The sequence below is a fragment of the Phascolarctos cinereus genome, unplaced genomic scaffold, assembly GCF_003287225.1.
Source record: "Phascolarctos cinereus isolate Bilbo 61053 unplaced genomic scaffold, phaCin_HiC Scaffold_726;HRSCAF=1367, whole genome shotgun sequence".
Taxonomy (NCBI): Eukaryota; Metazoa; Chordata; class Mammalia; order Diprotodontia; family Phascolarctidae; genus Phascolarctos; species Phascolarctos cinereus.
The window spans coordinates 266946907-266964798 of NW_027556098.1; the positions used below are offsets into that span (position 1 = coordinate 266946907).

Below are 17892 nucleotides of genomic sequence, written 5' to 3' on the forward strand. Positions count from 1 at the left end.
TGTTTAGAGTTTGCCAAGTGCTTTTCCCCTAACAACACTTAGAAAATAGGTAGTCCAAGTATTTTACCCCAATTTACAAGTCAAAAGTTAGAGAAATTTGAGTTTAGAGAGAAGTACCTGCCCATTTGAGACTCAGAAAAAGCCAAATGTTGTTTCTACTCTACCACAGCTGCCTTAGAGAGGATAACATGGACCATATTTCATCGGCCATGAGGAATGGCTTCTGGAAGCTGGGTAGGATTCTTTTCCATCTCTGCACCTGCTGAATGAAGGTCTGGCGGTTAGCCAAAGAATTCTTCTGTCTTGTATGAACTGATCTTAAAAACTGACTGGCAACTTGATGCTATTTTGGCATACTCTGCAATGGGGTCGTTTCTGTCTTATCTTCTTCTCCCTTTTTCTATGCTAAAGGATGACTTATTCTCTTTGATGTGTTTGTCTTCCAGGTGTCTTTTGTCTTTCATAGTCTACCCCATGGCTTTGCATAATCATTTGAGCTTTTGCTTCCCAAGATTGTCAACTTCTGGCATAGAACAGATTCAGCAAAGGATGAGATTTATTTTGGGCACTGAAAAAAGATAAGGGGGAAGGGATGAGAACTGGGGAAAGGGTATGAATCAGTGTCCTCACTTTCAATTTTTACCTGAAAGATATTTAATTAGGGCTGATGTGTGTAACAGCCATTCTAATTCACTCGAATCAGTGTTAACTAGGCATGTAGAAAGATTCCCTAAGCGTGGCACTTTCCTGGGCCTGGTTGAAGAGTTGGATGCTCAGAATATGTTCGTTCTCTAAAGGAGATGGGATTTTCCAAGAAAGGTTTTCAGTACTTAGTGTCGAGGCTGACCTGGAGTCAGGTAGACCAGGTGGCCTTTGCACTGGATGCAAAGCCATGATTATTTTGGGGAGTTTTTTCAGGGTTGTCTTTAAAGGACTCAGGCATTTCTGAGAATGCTTTGATTTAATCCCCAAATCTCATACTTTTGATGCCATAGACTAAAATGGGTTTTGTTTCTTTTTAAATTCCCACATCAGGCAGGGATTGGAATACATGATCATAGATTCAGAGTTGTAAAGGCCCTAGAGCAGGTGTGGGGAACCTGTGGCCTTGAGGCCACATGTAGCTTTGTAGGTCCTCAAGTGTGACCCTTTTACTGAATCTGAACTTCACGGAACAAATCCTTTTATTAAGGCCTCTAGGCCACAGGTTCCCTAGCCCTGCCCTAGAGTCTAGCCACCTCATTTTACAGATAAAGAAAGTGAGATGTGGAGAGGTTAGCTGACTGGCCTAAGGTCAAATAGCTAATAAATGGCAAAGCCCAAACTTGATCCTAGGTCCTTTGACTCCAATTCATCATATTATCCACTGTACTATCCTCCCTTTGAAGAGCCTCCTGATAGTGAGCTTAGATATTTCTCTGAAAAGACAATGCTGTTTAGTTACAGTGGCTTAAATGAAAATATGGTGGCTTATGGTATTCAAAGTACATATTGGGGCTAGATCACAATACAGTTAGATAAGATACACAGTTCTTGGCACACAGTAAGTATTTAATAAATCTCTATTGACTGATTGATTAGATGGTTTCAGAACTGGATTGCTGGATCCAAACATCAGTCATTAATCAGTCCATGTCACATTACTGACAAGTCTCTAGGGAAGTATCCCAGGAATCTGTCCTTGGCTTGGTATTATACTTGCCATCCTGCATCTTTTGTCTTAACAAATCTCTTATGTTGTCATTCATACATCCCAGATAAGGGGACAAGGAATGAGTCTTTTAAGGCCGCTCCAACCACATCATGTATGTTGTTGGCTATTCCATAGGGAAGCCTTTTACTTTAGTCTCTAGCTACATACTCATCCCTTGACCCTTGGCCAGGTCTACTTCATGCAACAGGTTAGAAGGCTAGGAATGCTCCACTTCTAGAATCCTGAATTCTGTAGTAGAAATTTTAAAATGTCTTACTGCAAGTCCCCTCAAATTTAAAGCAACTGAGTCATGAACCATGTTGAGACAGCAAGGTGATAGAGACGATAGAGTGCTGGACTTGTCAGGAAGTCTACAAAAAGACTAAGTCCTCTCAGACTAGCTGCACAAGTCGCTTACCTTCTCAGCCTCATTTTCCTCATCTGTAAAAAGGAAATGATGAAAATAAAAGATGATGCCATTTACTTTACCTGGTTGTTGTGAAGATCAAATTTATACATATATTTTTATTCTTCAGTAATTTTTCGGTTATGTTCAACTCTTTGTGACCTCATTTGGGGTTTTCTTGGCCAAGATACTGGAGTGGTTTGCCATTTCCTTTTCTAGATCATTTTACAGATGAGGAAACTGAGGCAAACAGGGTTAAGTGACTTGCCCAGGGTCACACAGTTAGTAAGTGTCTGAAGCTGGATTTGAATCCATGAAGATGAGTCTTCCTGATTCCAAGCCCAGTGCTCTATCCACTGCACCACCTAGTTGCCCTATTCATATGTGTGTGTAAAATATGTATAGCATATTCTAAGATATGTTATTACATATATGCTGAACCTAAAAATGTTGTCATCCCAGGTCTCAGGTAGATGATGTTCATGCTGCTCCTCCCTTCACCTTTTTTACTGAAGCCAGCAATGCTGCTTAACCACAGGTGCTTTGTCCTTGCAGGTGCTTGGGTAAATGTACTTTAGCTCTTAAACTGCTAAAGAGAGAGACAGAGAGAGAGAGAGACAAAGACAGTGACAGAGACAGAGAGAGACAGAGACAGAGACAGAAAGACAGACAGAGAGAGAGCAAACAGTGAAGGCATCCAGAGGTCCAAGTGGGAGGAATCCTTTCTTTTCAGCTTTTCCAGTCAAATTAGGGTTACTGTAAAGTTGAAATTAATGAATCAGACTGCAGGGAGCTTTGCTGGCAGCTTTTGTCTCTCAAAATTCCTCCTTAGAGAGAGAATCTGAGAATGTCAGAGGCTGAGGGAACCTAAGAAAGCATGAGTCCAAACACCCTATCTCACAAGTAAGGAAACTGAGGTCTAGGTGACTTGACCAAATCACAGAGCTGCTTAGGTGGAGCTATAATGAGAACCCAGCCTGCCTGATGTTTCTTCTAGAACTGTCCATTGCAGCTCATTGCCCTCAGTAAGCACAGAGGCATCACTCCCATTCAGTTCTGATGCTGAACTCTTAAGTATCTACTAGAAGCTTCCTGTTAAGCCACCCCACGAAGGCTGACTGTGGCACATGAGCTTCTGGTGTATGGCAAAAAGAAGTGTCTATAGTGTCTGGAGATCTGGGTTCCAAACTTGACTCTAACACTTACAAACTCTGTGAGCAAGAGCAAGACATTTGAGCCTCAGTTTCTTCATCTGAATAGTAGGAATAGCAATATTTACATTTCCTGCCTCCCAGATTTGCTGAGGTAAGTATTTGTGGTATATTGATTAGAAAGTCAAGAAGACCTAGAACGAAATTCTAGTTCTTGCATGTATTGGCTATGTGCCTCTCAATATGCCAGGGGACTCCCTAAACCAGTGGTGTAAATTCAAATAGAAACAGAGAAATTAAACTTTACATAAAGATCCCTGCTCATGGGATATTTATTTAGAAAATCATATATTATATTCTATCAATTTTTATTGTTGTTGTTACTGAATATGTTCCAGTTACATTATAATCTAGTTCAGGCCCCACTCAGAAGTGTTGGAGTCTTGTGTTTGACACTGTGCTCTAAACTCTAAATTGCCTAGCCGTTGGCAATCTATATTGGTAGAGGAAGTACCTGACACCAAAGAAATTATAAGTCTAGGCCTCCCAATTCCTCCTGACCACCTCCAAAAAAAAAGTAAAAGTGAACTTAATTTTCAAAGGTCTTAGCAAAGTCGTGCTAATTTTTATCTTAGTTATTTAGTCATTTTTCAGTTCTGTCTGACTCTTCATGACCACACTTGGGATTTTCATGGCCAAGAGACTGAAGTGGTTTGCCGTTTACTTCTCCAGCTCATTTTAAAATGAAGAAACTGAGGCAAACAGGGTTAAATGAATCACCTAGGGTCACATAGCTAGTTGGTGTACGAGGCCAAATTGGAACTCAGGAAGATCACCCTTCCTGACTCTAAGCACAGCACCCTATCTACTGCCCCACCTAGCTGCCTTTGATCTTAGATACCTTGGTTTAAATTTGATCCTTGAATGAACACTGCTATTTCCTTACCTAGTAGCTGGCCATGCTTGCCATGATACAATGAGATTGTTGAACCAGTTGACCTCTAAGGTCCCTTCCAGCTCTAGACCTATCTGATGATCCTCAGTTTTAAGATTACCTGATAACATTTCTGTGGGCATTGTTCATTTATATGTTTTCCACTAGCTTACATCCTAGTAACTAAGTCTTAGAAAGTTCCCTCAAGTTCAGAGAGGACCTCATTGGCCCATAGTTGCATAGCTGCATTTATAAGTGACTCAGGTGGTGTATAAACCCAGGGATTCCTGACTACAGGCTTATTGCTCTATCCATTTGCCAAGTTTCCTGTCTTATTCACACTTGCTAAAGAATAAATTAAGCTTTAACTGCATAGGCAGCAGAATCAAAAAAGTGAGTAAAAAGGCTTCAAAATTAGTGGTTACCCTATAGCTGTTTCAAAAAAGAGGCTAATCGAACATAGCCTGGCAAAAATCCTGGTTGCATAAGAGTGCTGACCCTGATGGCTACCCTCCCAGCTGTCACTTCTAGCACATATTAGAAGCATTCTATTTATAGAGTCAGACTCTTAGGACTCGAAGGGACCTTAGCGTCCAAACCTTCCATCTGATAGGTCAGAAACATAAGACTCAGAGAAGATAAATTCTCTTCAATTCAAGAAGCATGTTGAAGCAAGTACCATGAGCACGGTGTTGTGCTGGGTGCTGGACATACAAAGACAAAAAAAAAAGTCACTGCCCTCAAGGACATTGCATTCTACTGATGAGTTAATGGAAGTAGAAACAACTATGAAGGTTGTGGCTGCTAGTTATTCTGAGTACCAGGAAGTGCAGGTATTCTAAGCCTGTGCAAATTTACAGAGGAAAGAGATAGAATGTCATGTGTATGGGGCAGGTAATCCAGTTTGGCTGGATGATGACAAATGTGAGATTTCTGGAAAGATAAAATGGATCGAGGTTGTGAAGGATTTTGACTGCTAGAATGAGGACCTTGTGTTTGTATTTCCTAGGGAGCCAATGAAATTTATTGAGTAGGGAAAGGAGATCATCAGACTGTGGGTAATGAATATCAATTTAGCAGCTATTTAGAAGTCAGCCTTCTGTGGGGTCCAATAGAAAGTGCTCTGGCAATGGAGCTAGATAACCTGGTTTTTAATCTTTGTTCTTTATCTTCCTACATGCGTAACCTTTGAGTGAGTCATGTCAATTCCTGGGGCTTCACTTTTCTTATCTGTAACAAAGATCAAGAGTTGGAATCCATCTGGGATTCTTAGTCCTCTTTGTGTCCTGAACCCTTTTATCAACCTAGTGAAGCCCTAGTCACTCTTTCCCAGAATAATATTTATAAATGCATAAAATAAAATACATTAGATTATAAAGGAAACTATTTATATCAAAATAAAATTATCCAAAAAATATTAAGGTTCACAGTCAGCATGTTAATAACTCTGAGGTATCTTTGAGCTCCAAATCTGTGATCCTGACTGTGATTCCATGAGAAGGGTGAGACAGGAAGTAAAGAGACCCATTAGGAGGCTACTGGGACCAGGACCAGACCTGGCTCTCCTGACTCTGCAGTCCTTTTAACCCAAAAAGACCATCGTAGACTATAAGATGGAGCCAAATGGGTGGCCAATAATCCAGTGTCATCCAACAAAGTGGAGACTGACATTTTATGGCACTCGTAGTTAACCACATCATTCATTCATTCATTGAGCAAATAGCTATTTATTGCCTACTGACTTTAAGTCACTGTTTTAGTCATGTAGACAAACAAGAAAATAAGTAAGCATTCTCTGTATGCAAGGAGTTTATCATCTCATAGAAGAAATAAAACATGCATAAATTTTTCTGTGATACAGAGGTTCTTAAAAAAAAGTTTTTGTGTTGTCATTCCCTTTGACAGTCTGATAAAGCCTATGGACCCATTCTCATAATAATGTTTCTAAACAATTAAAGGAAAGTTTTAGTTAAAAGTCAATGAATTCATATGTGTGTGTGTGTGTGTGTGTGTATGTGTGTGTGTGTATATATACATGCACAAATATGTAAATGTATATGTACATTTATACATCTATATATGTTGTATACATAGATATACACACACAATCATGCAAAGTAGAATATAATTAAATTTTATAAGTCAGGGAAACCAAGGTTCTTGGGAAGGAGAGTTCACTTTATGCTGGAATGATCAAGGATGGCCCCCTGGAGAAAGAAGCACTTAAACTAAGACTCGATGGATTAGTATGTAGTACCTTTTTGAATTTCTTCCCAAACTTGAAATTATTCTTATAGGATTGACCCCCAGAAATAATATTTGCAAACCTTGAGGTAATTTATAAATGCTAGCTATTATTAGCTAATATTATTATTATTAATTCAATATAACAATAATATTATTTTTACAGAACACATCCCTAGGTATCTAGGTGGGAAAGAAACAAATATCTGTTAAGCACCTACTATGTGCCAGCACTGTGCTAAGCATTTTGCAAATATTATCTCATTTGATTCTCACAACAATCATGGGAGGTAGGTGCTATTATTATAATATCCCTTTTGTAGATGAGGAAATGGAAGCAGACAGGAATTAGGTGATTTGACCAGGATCACCCAGCTAGTAAGTGTCTAAGGCTGGATTTGAACTTGGGTCATCTTGACTGCAGGCCTACCACTCTATCCACTGTACTACCTAGTTGCCTCTAGGTCCAAGCACATTCTACAGTGACCAAACTGCTCTGCTAAATATACCGACGTAGGCACTATGTAGTGATACATAATTCTATTTGCTACCATCCATTCATTTAATAGCACAGTGCCTAGCATAGTACATAGTAAGTGCTTCATAAATTCCTATTGGTTGGGATTAGAATAGAAGAACCAATATACTGACCCACTGACAGGTGGTATGGTGCCATACTTGGGCCCTCGATCTGACATTCCATATGAATGTCCTATGGCATTACAGACAACCTAGGAACAAACTCCTAAATTGTCAGGGAAGCATGACCTTCTGCTAAGTGAAAGAATTATAAATATTACACCCCAGCAGAAGAAAAGAATGCCCATATTGGAACTCTAGAATTTGGGGAAAGAAAATTGGTCTGGCATCATAGTAGACATGAGTCCATTGTGCATGATGCCAATATCACTCCATTTCTCAGCAAATTAAACCACATTGTCCTAGCGGGTACACTGGTAATTGAACTTGTCCTGGGGCAGTGTATGTGCCCAGAATAGACCAGAATTGCCTTAGATATTTCCAGGATGGTAGTGGGATAGGACAATATCCCATGAAGAAATGGGAATATAGTTGGGAAAGAGGAAGGCTACCCTTGCACAAAACTAAAAAAGATGAAATTAACTTCTCCCTGGAATTTCAATCCTATTTTTTTCCTGTTCTGAGTAATGGTATTGAAAGATTTCTGATCCATGCAACTACATTCCCAGGGAAAAGAGTGTGTCTTGTTTTAGTTTGGGTTATGACTTCCTTGGTCCTCCTTCAAACATTCCACTGATGACCAGAATAAATCTGGTCACTTCCTTTAGAAGTCTTGAGATTTTTCATCTTGAGATAATTGATTCATCGTTTTCTGCTGTGGAATTTGGTTTTGTTCAGTTGTTCTGACTCTTTGTTATCCAACCTAGGGTTTTCTTGGCAAAGATACTGAAGTGATTTGCCATTTCCTTCTCCAGTTCATTTGACAGATGAGGGAACTGAGGCAAACAGGTTTAAGTGACTTTCCAGGGTCACACAGTTAGTGTCTGAGGCCAAATTTGAACTCAGATCTTCCTGACTCCAGGCCTGGTACTCTATCCACTGTGCCACCTAACTGCCCTTTCATAGCACAATCTTCTGCAATTTCTAAGCCAAGACTGAGGAACCCCTGCCAATGAGTAATGTGGCAGAGCATTAGTTTTTCCATGGTAACATGTCATTGCCACCCAAACATTTCAGTTACCTTATCGCTCTTCATTTCACACTACCCCCCAGACTCTCACAACACACTGGGACTTATCTACTCACCTATCACACTTTCCTAATACATACTCACTTTTGCTTGGGTGCCACACACACAACTGGAGATCATGTCGGTTGCTAAGAAATTACACCCACAATCATACTTCATGCCTTCTTTGCCCTTATCTTGACCCAGCATGTGAACTCAAAGTAATCCCATCAGCCTGTTCTAAAACACATCTTTGAGGTGATTTGACCAGTGGTCAAATCAGCTAGATGAGATAGTGAATTTTTGAATAGTTTCAGTTTGTGGAGAAGGTGGGGTATACAACCACGTGGGTCCAGGCTTATTGGGAAAGCAGGTCTTGGTGAAGAGAAGGTCTATCTGGGAGAAGCATGCAAAGGTATTTAACTTTGAATTGAATGACAGAGGTGGACATCTTCATCTCCTGGATTATAAACATTTCTCTTTCTCCCCTCCCACAGGGCCTGGAGCAGTCATTGATGGGGTAAGCTCTGCCTCCAGAGCACTGGCATGCCTCTGGCTATCGGGGACCCTCTTTGTCCACTTCTTCATCAAGTTTTGATGAGAAACCCTAGGGTCCTCTGAGCGACGCCTGGCTTCTCCATACCACAGACTTTACTCTTCTACACTGCGGAGGGCAAACCAGTTTTGTTTTGTTTTTGTTTTTCAGCTTGAATGAGTGGGGATGGGGGGAGGGGGTGGGGAGGGTTCTGCAATGTGTAGGATAATCAATCATGGGTGTGTTCAGAAATTGAATCTGTTTCTTCTCCCTTAGCCCTACCTTCTCTTCTGCCCCTCTCCCCATTGTCTTCCCCATAACTTCTGTTTTGGCAAAAAGTCTGTTTCAGTTGAACCCGTAAATGCCCCAGAGATACACCTCAGTTCATGAAATAGTGCACGACAAGAATTACATCAGAGAGTCCTAGCGTCTGTGTCTCTTGAGCTAACAAGTCACCTTTTTTGTTATGCTGTACAAATTACTCCATGTTATGTGTCTGATGACATTGGGTTTGTCTCTCCCATCAGGGTGGATTTTTAATATATGTACACGTATATATTATTCTACCACCTCCTCTTGGCACTGTACCCGTCACCTCAAATACCTGTAGCAAATAGAGGTGTGGGGCCAAGGGGGTTGTGAAACCCACTCAAAGTGGAAGCACATCTGATAAAGGAGAGAGAAAATCTCTGGAGTGTGGGAAACTGGAGCTGAGTGGATGGGAAGAAAAAAGATTGGGGGGCTGAGTTTCTTCTTTAAAAATTCCTGGCTGGTCAATTTAAAAAAAAAAAAGAATAAATAGGTGGCTGATTCATTGGGTCTTATCTAGCTATCAATCAGAGCAATCCTATGACTATCCATCTATTCAACTTGTCTGGTCTATCCATCCATCCAATTATCTACCCACCTGTCTTTCTCTCTAACAATCTATTTACTCTATTTATCAATCTATCAATGTAATTATCTACATTTCTCTCCAAGTCTCTCCTTCTCTACTCTTACTCATCTATCACTATAATCATCTCTAATCACCTAATGTCCATCTTTCTTCTCATTTCTTTCTCAAATCAACCTACCCTAAAAAAAATTTTGTTTTCTCAGTTACATACCACCTTTGCATGTGAAAGCCAATTTTCTCAGATTGACCAGAAAGATAAGCAATATCCAATCACATGGACATTTGAGAATGTGGCATCCTATTCACCAAAAGTAGGCTATGATAGCCCATGAGTTCTAGTAGGAATCCATCACTTACTACACAGTAAAGCATTCTCTTCCCTAGACACAGATGAGTCCCATGAGTACCTTAACTAACTAGCATGATATCTTCCTTTAGGATTTGAATGACCAAGATGCCAGTCATCAGAAATACATGTGCTTTTCTACCCTTCAAGGAAACACACATTATGATCCTATTTTACCAAATCCAGGGCATCTATATTCCCTATCATAAGAAAAAAACCACATATATAAGACACGGGCCTTTGCAATGTGAACACATCATTCAACCAGTCTGAACTTTAGCACCTCAGTTAGTGTCTCCAATCTGCTTCAGTTCGGGTTTGGACTGTTTGAAAACTCTCCAGTTAAAAGCTGATAGAGTCCAATTACAGGGCTGGTGTGTTGACAGCGCTCATATTTGTTTTGGAAGCTTTTCTGAGCAGAGGGCACTTGAGCGACTGACTTAATTTCCAAGCACTTGATTAACCCAACTGCAAACAGAAGGGGAAAATATGTGTCACACACATTTCCTCTTTTGGTGGGGCTTCTCCCTCCAGGGGCCTTGAGGAAGTTTAGCACCATCTCCCTTTTCTCTGTATTGTAGCTGACCCAGATTCCACACAAGAGATGAACTTTTATGTCTGTACTTTCTTGGGCCATCTCCTGGGGCAATCAGGATTTGGCCATCCTGTGTTCCAGGATCCAAAAAGGATAGCAATAAAAATGACCCTGAGTTAGATCTCTCTTTAGATACTTAGGGTACTGCCAAGAGGGATGTGCAAATCACTGGCATTCGTGTTCTTCCACTCATTCCCCGACCTAGTGTGCTGTATAATGCTAGCAGCCTAACTGAAAAAAAGATGGGGCTGCTTGCTCTTAAGGCATATTTTGTCAAATGCTCTTAATGCTTAGTGTTTATTCTTCTTCCCCCACCATCACAAGCTGCCTCTTCAGTTTTGTCTGTGTCAGCTCCTGATCATGACATATAAAGTGAGAAAATCTATCCACGCACCTTCCACCTCCTTAGGCATTTTCAGTGCACAAAATGCCAGGCACTCTAGTGAAGGTCAATTGTTGTGAATGGAATTTTAGTTCTCTCAAACAACAAGAAAAAGACAACTGCCAGGAGACAGATTCCAGGAACATGTGATTTGCCAACAGTTTTCTATCTGTTCCAAGTTCCCAGGGACATCTAGTGAGCAGGTATGAGGTTGGAATTGAAGGTCAGACATAAGCATTTCAAATTGCTCAATACAGATACCTGAATAAGTAAGGTCACAGTAAGACATGTCTTATGCAGAATATCTGAGTGCCATATTGATAAAGTAGAGACATTGTTTAGGAGCTAAGCATATATGTTGGGAGTAGGGCAGGAAGAGAGAAGTAGTCCTTGATGGCATAATTCTTGAATATCCATGCTGTGTGTTTTCTGTTGGACTTTCACTTTTCCTTCTAAAAGGATTCCCTATGCCTCTTAGTGAGGGAGTACTTAAAGCATCCCCAGAAATATGATCTGGAATGATTATCTCCATACCTTCTCCCTTTTACCACTTGATGGCCTGCCCTCTTGCTACACTTAAATTGAGGATCCATAACATCATCTTTGTGAATTATCCTTCCAATAATGTGAATTACATCCCATCCATGCCTTGGTGGGTAGTCTTATGAGTTGCTGTGGCTTAAAATAAATCTGTCATCTAGAAGCCACTTCCTAGTGATAGTACTTTCCAAAAGACAAGACCACAGTAAACACCCACCTTCTATCTCCCATCCCAGGCACTCGAGATCGGGGGGGGGGGGGGAGGGGAAGTCAGGAAACAGATTAAAAGCTGTTCTTATCACCACCATCCATGGGAGAACAGGTGAGGGAGGCTTGTGACAATGGACCATTGGGAAGGACAATGATGTTTCTTCTAGAAGATACTTTCATGGTTTTCTGCTTTGTTAATTTAACTTTGGTGGTGATGACACCTCTAGACAATAGATGTCTCAAAAATATGGTAAGACATAGAGGATAAGTACTCCCCTTGCCATTTTTTCACTCATAGAGCATTTTACTCCTTCTGTATGGCTTTTAGTTCTGCAGAAAGAATCCTTAAGCCTTTTGGCCAGATTGGGCCCAAGGTTGCAAATGGAAGAGCAAGGGGATGCAGACATTGATATTAATGCAAGTTCTTGACCAGCCAGTATCCCATTCCCATTTTGTCAAATAGGAGACAAAAAAGACAAATAATGCAGATGAGACCAAGTGGAATTCAGCAATGAATCTAAGAAGCTCTCATTCCCTTTTCCCAAAGCAAAGTTTAACACTTCCACCAAAGTAATGTCAATGAAAGTGCTCGTGGTAAGGCTAATGCCAAGCTTGTTCTTCTGTAGTTTAATGTCAAGTGCCTGATACAGTCATCCACAAGTCTAAGTGTGTTTTCTTTTTCTGGGTTTTCTTTTTTGGGGGGGAGGGAGAGGGAGGGTCCTAGAAACATGCACATATTTTAAGCTTAGAGTATTGGGCATTATTGCTCTGATCTGTTAGTGTTCATCTAAACAAAGGGAAATGACAGACTTTAGTATCTGAAGGATGCCTAAGTCTCTTCCCCTGCAGCCCAGACCAGACCTCGGACGACAGCACTCCACTGCTTGGGTGGTGGTTTCATCTCAGGAGCGGACCAGCATTGAACTTTGGGTGAGGGGCACGCTCCAGGACTCTAGGCCAAGCAGATCCATATCAGATGTAGAAAGGCCCGTTTCAGGACCTGCCCAATCATCTTGTTCTCCACCTAAAGGAGGTTAGCACATTTATACCTGAGGTCAGAAGAAATTCCGAGCTGGAGAAGAGCAGAGAACACCAAGGAATACAGCCCCATGGGGAGCATAGAATTGTCACTGCATCAAGTCTTTATACACAAAATATGAAAGAGAGGAGTGATGCTCCCAGCTGAAATGTCTTCTCTTCTGCAGCTGTTGTGTGGCCCTTGCCAACATTATCACAGGAAGGAGGGGGAGGAGTGGGGAAGGGTGGGGGAAAGCATCTTCCCCAATTTGACACTGAGCTGTCACCAGGGAGAAACTGGCTTTTAAATAGCTGAAACAAGCCAAACAAAAATGAATCTCCATATCTTTATATATATATGTAATCAGGGGAAGTAGCTAGAAGTTTTGCTTTTTGATGAAATACATTTTCCCCTCCTTCTTTGTTTTTGTTCTCTGCATAACTCCTAGTCCTGGGACCTTTCTAATTTCATTGACCATGACATTCCATGATACCCCCCTCCACCCAACCTGTCTGCCACTTGCTGCCACCCTCCCTCCAGCCTCTTCTCCAAGACACACTAACTGGAGGAAATGCTGGAAAACCTCACAGGTATGCAGTTTGGAAGGCAACATTTTCTAACATATACCGCATGATAAAAAGTCCTAATGATCACTAAAAACAAACAAATGAGCAAAAAAAAAAGCCAGTCTCATTTCCTACATTGCTTGAGAAAAGAAGAGAAGTAAATTAAAGGAGGAAGAATTACATTTGCAATTAAAAGATGGGGCAAAAAGATATTTAAACAGTTCAGGATGGCTTTCAGGTGCAAAATATCCAGAATCTCAAGTAAAGTGAAGTGGACTTAATCAGGCACAATTGTCTCCATCCCAAAAGTAATAGTTGACTATGCTCAGCTCTTTTGAGGGCTTTTTAAAAGGACTTCTGTTTAAAGGACTTCTCTTTATTGGGCCCCAGAATTATTCAGATGACTGTCAATAGCCCTAGGTGAAGAAGGTAGGATCATGAAACCCTTAGAGTCCTCTTGAGCCACCGTCAACATTATCTAGCAGAAGTAGAGTTGATGACAATGGTGATAAAAATGATTATGATGAAACAGGAATCGCCGCCCATTGTATCACTCATGGGGAGCATTTTTAAACATTCAAAAATTTTTGTGACATGTCAAGTGCAGTTGTGAGGAATGTGTGGGTGTATGAAAATGTATCTGTCCAGTTCTGAGTCTTTCTTTAGATTTTAACAAAGTTCTCTATGACTTATCAATGGTGCAGTTCTAGCTGTCAGAATATGGGTGTGCACATTCTCACAATTATCCTTAAAAACAAATCTACGTTCAAATGCTTTAAAAATTTATCAAACAGAAACAAGAGTATATCTTTGTCAGCCTTCTAGGGTTATTTTGATTTGGTTTACTTTTTTATTTTAGTTTTCCTGTTTTTTCTTATTTCAAAAAAAAACAATGAAGTCTTTTTTTTGTCAATAATTGTATTAAGGGTGAATATACTACCTGAATTTTTGTGCATGTTACATTGTAGTTGTAACCTTTTCTAATTCAGGATGAATAAGAGATGGTTGTGATTGTGCAGTGTATCAATAAAGTTCAAAGAAATTTGTACCTTTTGGGGGGCTATTTATTAGGCTTTGTTGGATGTTGGGGTTGATAAGCATAGTGGAACATGTATGTCTTTTCATATATTGACAACATGAGTCCCTATGGGCCAGGATGGAATTACCAATCTATATGTTCCAGTGACCTGAAAACTGCATCAAATATTTTCATGCCTCCCCATTTCCACCCACCCCCATCTCTGCCCACATATATTAAGTAGATCAATGTGGATGAAATCAATACCTTCCTGAAGGTGGCCTATTCAAACTTCTTTCAATTTCCCCATGTGGAACATCCCAACTGTGTGGTTTACAGTCCTTATATGACATGAACCTCTAGGCCCAAGATGTGAGGCATGGGCACAGACTTAAAAAAAATATATACACACACACATGTATATATGTATATGTATGTATATATGCATGTATATGTATATACACACATACATATATACATCTATATATACATATATACATTTTATATGTGTGTGTGTGTGTATATGTATATGTCAGGTCATGGACAAAAGAGAACTTTCACAAAATTGTAAGGGTGATGCTCAGCATTGATATTTTACTCTGTATGATTCCTGTTACTTGCAGCTACTGGATTGAAGACTATGATATTGTAAACATGGCAAGAGATCTCATGAGTTGATTCAAATAGAATTGTATGCTGATGATTATTTTTTCTCTAGCCTCTCTTTTATGGAAACATTTATAAGACAGTGCAGTGTATGGGTGGGTTGGGGTGGGAGGCACTGGGCTAAGAATCAGGAGAGCTTTCCTCTTTCCTCTGGTCCTTTATTATATCATCCTCTTTCTAGTTTCACTCAGCCCTACCTCCACACCAAAGCTCTTCCCTATTCAACTGTTCCCACATTTTTCCTATACAATCTAGCTTCTCAGGTATCTCTACACCAATATATTCCTTTTAACTCTGCTACTAGCTAGTTATATGACCTTGGATGACTCATTTAACTTATTTTGTCTTTCAGTTTCCACATCTCTAAAATAATGGAACTATACTAGGCAATCTATAAGGTTCTGTCTAGCTCTTACATTCTACAATATATTTCTATGGTTTTTTAACCCCTGATTTTTCATTAAGACTGCATATAAACCAGAGCCTGTTGGTACAGATGTGACCTATATTTTGGGAGCTGAGTTAAAATTATCCAACTCCTTTTCATAAATTCTTTGTAATTTCGTAGTAAGCCCCAAGAGGAGTAAGAGGTTGGTTCTGGTCTCAGCTCTGCCTTTGGCTTCCCAGTTTGACTATGATTACTTTGCACCTCCCTCTGCTTTAGTTTCTGCTACCAGAGATAGAGTACAAATAAAAAAGAATAGGCCAATATACTTTGAAAATAAGTGTGAAAATATAATGTATAAAAAGATGATTGTATTTTCCAGGACACCTGATTTGTTTTGAATGAGTGATTTACAGATGTAGCTGATTACCAATTTTCCTGGTCAACCAATAGCTTTGGTAATCATTTATTCTTCCTCTCCCTTTTCCTCTGCACTTTCATCAGCTTCTTCCTGCCCATACCCAACCCTCCTGTTTTCCCGCTTATACCATAACTCTCACCCATCCATCTGTTCCACTGCTAGGGTGGGCATTTATCCTTCTCTTACTCCATCTAGGCACTCAGATTACTATCAATCATCTATGTACCAATTTATTCCTCCATCAGCTAACCATTCACCTAGCCATTCACATATTATTTCCCCATTTATCTCCCCCTTATTCCATCTATCCACTCATCCACTTCCCTAATGCAACTATCCCCCATCTATTTATTTAAACCATCTATCCATTCCCTATCTGTCAATCCATCTACCTAGCATCTTCAAGCTAGCCTTTGGCAGATAAGCCTATTTACCAACCCACTTCAATGTAATGAAAATCTTTGCTGTTATCTCTCCATTCAGCAAGGGAGGCTTTATCTAGTTATTCTTAAGCACAGCAGTTAAACGATCAGATGCATTTTCGTTATCTTTCCACAAAATACATGCTATTAAAAACATACACACAGAGAAATGCCTCCAGAGATGTATGATTGGTGTACCTATTCCTATCAAGATGTATTAAAGTGAAAAGGGGATGGGAAAGCAGGGGTGACTGGGAAACACCCAGATGAGCAGATGTTGATACTTAACTCTCTACCCTGGCCCTTCAAGGAACAGAAACCATAGCTTTGGAAATATGTTGAAGGAACTGGGCTATTTAGCCTGGGGAAGAGTACACTCAGACTATCACTTTCTTAAAATATGTGAAAGATTGTCATGTGAAAAAAGGATTCTACTCTAAAGGCTAAAAATAGGACTAATGTCTGAAAGGTATAGGAAAACACATTCCTAATAATTAGAGCTGTTTCAAATGTGAGTGGACTGTCTTAAGGAGCAATGAGTTCCCATTTGCTTGAGGTGTTGAAATGGTAATTGAGAAACCATCAGTTAGGATAGGATGTTGTAGAACCTAATCAGAGAATGCATAATTTTAGAGGTTTGACTAGGTACATTCAGGTCCCTTCTAACTCTCAGATCTAATGATTACAAACTAAATTCTGCATGAAAAAGAATGGCAACCAACCAGCTTAACATTGCATTCTCAATTGTATGAACACTTCATTTGAAAAGGAAAAAAAAATAAGTGCATGCCCATGTGCACATGCTTGTGCCCATACACACACACACACACACACACACACACACACACACACACACACACACACAGAGGGACTGGAAGAGGAGAGGTGGGAATGATAGAGAAGGAGCCCATACCCTTCATCCAAATTTCTGAAAAACTGGGTCCCTAAACTCAAAATGATGACATCTTTTTCTAAGCCTGTTCAGGTTTTCCTAAGGGTCATAGAATAATCCTCTTCCCTTTGCCTATTCAGTTTAAGCAAAGACTGAGGCTTTAGAGAGGATTAAGAGGTTTCTGATTTCCTATTCCCCACTGAAGAGTGAAGAATTGAGGTCTGAATATGTAAAGCAGGCATCTTGATAGAGTGCCTATACTTTTATTATGGAAGAAAGATGGCCACAGCAAAAATCAACCAATCTGTGATGACTAACTGACTGAATGGATCCTTGAGTGAATAAATTACTGTATTAATTAATCAGTCAGTGAATTTAGTGAATTTGAAAGGGCCCTAAACTACACTTGGTTAAGGATAGCCAGATAGCACTGTGCTTCATTTTCAAGCTAGCTAGAGCATCCAGCTTAAAGCCTAAATTAGTACCATACCCATTATGTTTCAGTGGATCAAGCTGCTTACATGGTTCTTTGATGAAGGGATAAAGGAAAACTGCTGGTGATGAGATAATCAAATAATATTAGACTGATGATTTTTGTTTTTATTTTAGGATTTGGCAGGCAAGTTTGAAGTTTAAGTATGTATGTATACATGTAACATTCTAAATATTATGCATAAAATATGTATATTTTATATGTGTATGTCTCTTCATATAGATAAAGTACTAAATAGGTATGTGATGATTCTGGTTTTTACACAAGCATTACATGAGTGTTAACATGTGTTGTGCACTTCTCTCTAAACTGACCTGTTCCAGGCAAATTTTAGGGCAGAATCTTGAGTTCATTTTTCAAGTAAGTACT

General features: G+C 39.9%; 1 protein-coding gene across 2 annotated transcripts in view; it reads left to right on the forward strand.

Moving 5' to 3' along the window:
• OPCML (opioid binding protein/cell adhesion molecule like) overlaps positions 1 to 14950 on the forward strand; it is a 1421771-nt gene extending 1406821 nt beyond the window's left edge. For both annotated transcript variants that reach the window (XM_020963819.2, XM_020963818.2), the window contains one exon: positions 8634 to 14950. In XM_020963819.2, the coding sequence (XP_020819478.1) occupies positions 8634 to 8734 (101 nt within the window). In that variant the 3' untranslated portion in view covers positions 8735 to 14950. The remainder of the gene's footprint in view (positions 1 to 8633) is intronic.
• Positions 14951 to 17892: the final 2942 nt, after the last annotated feature.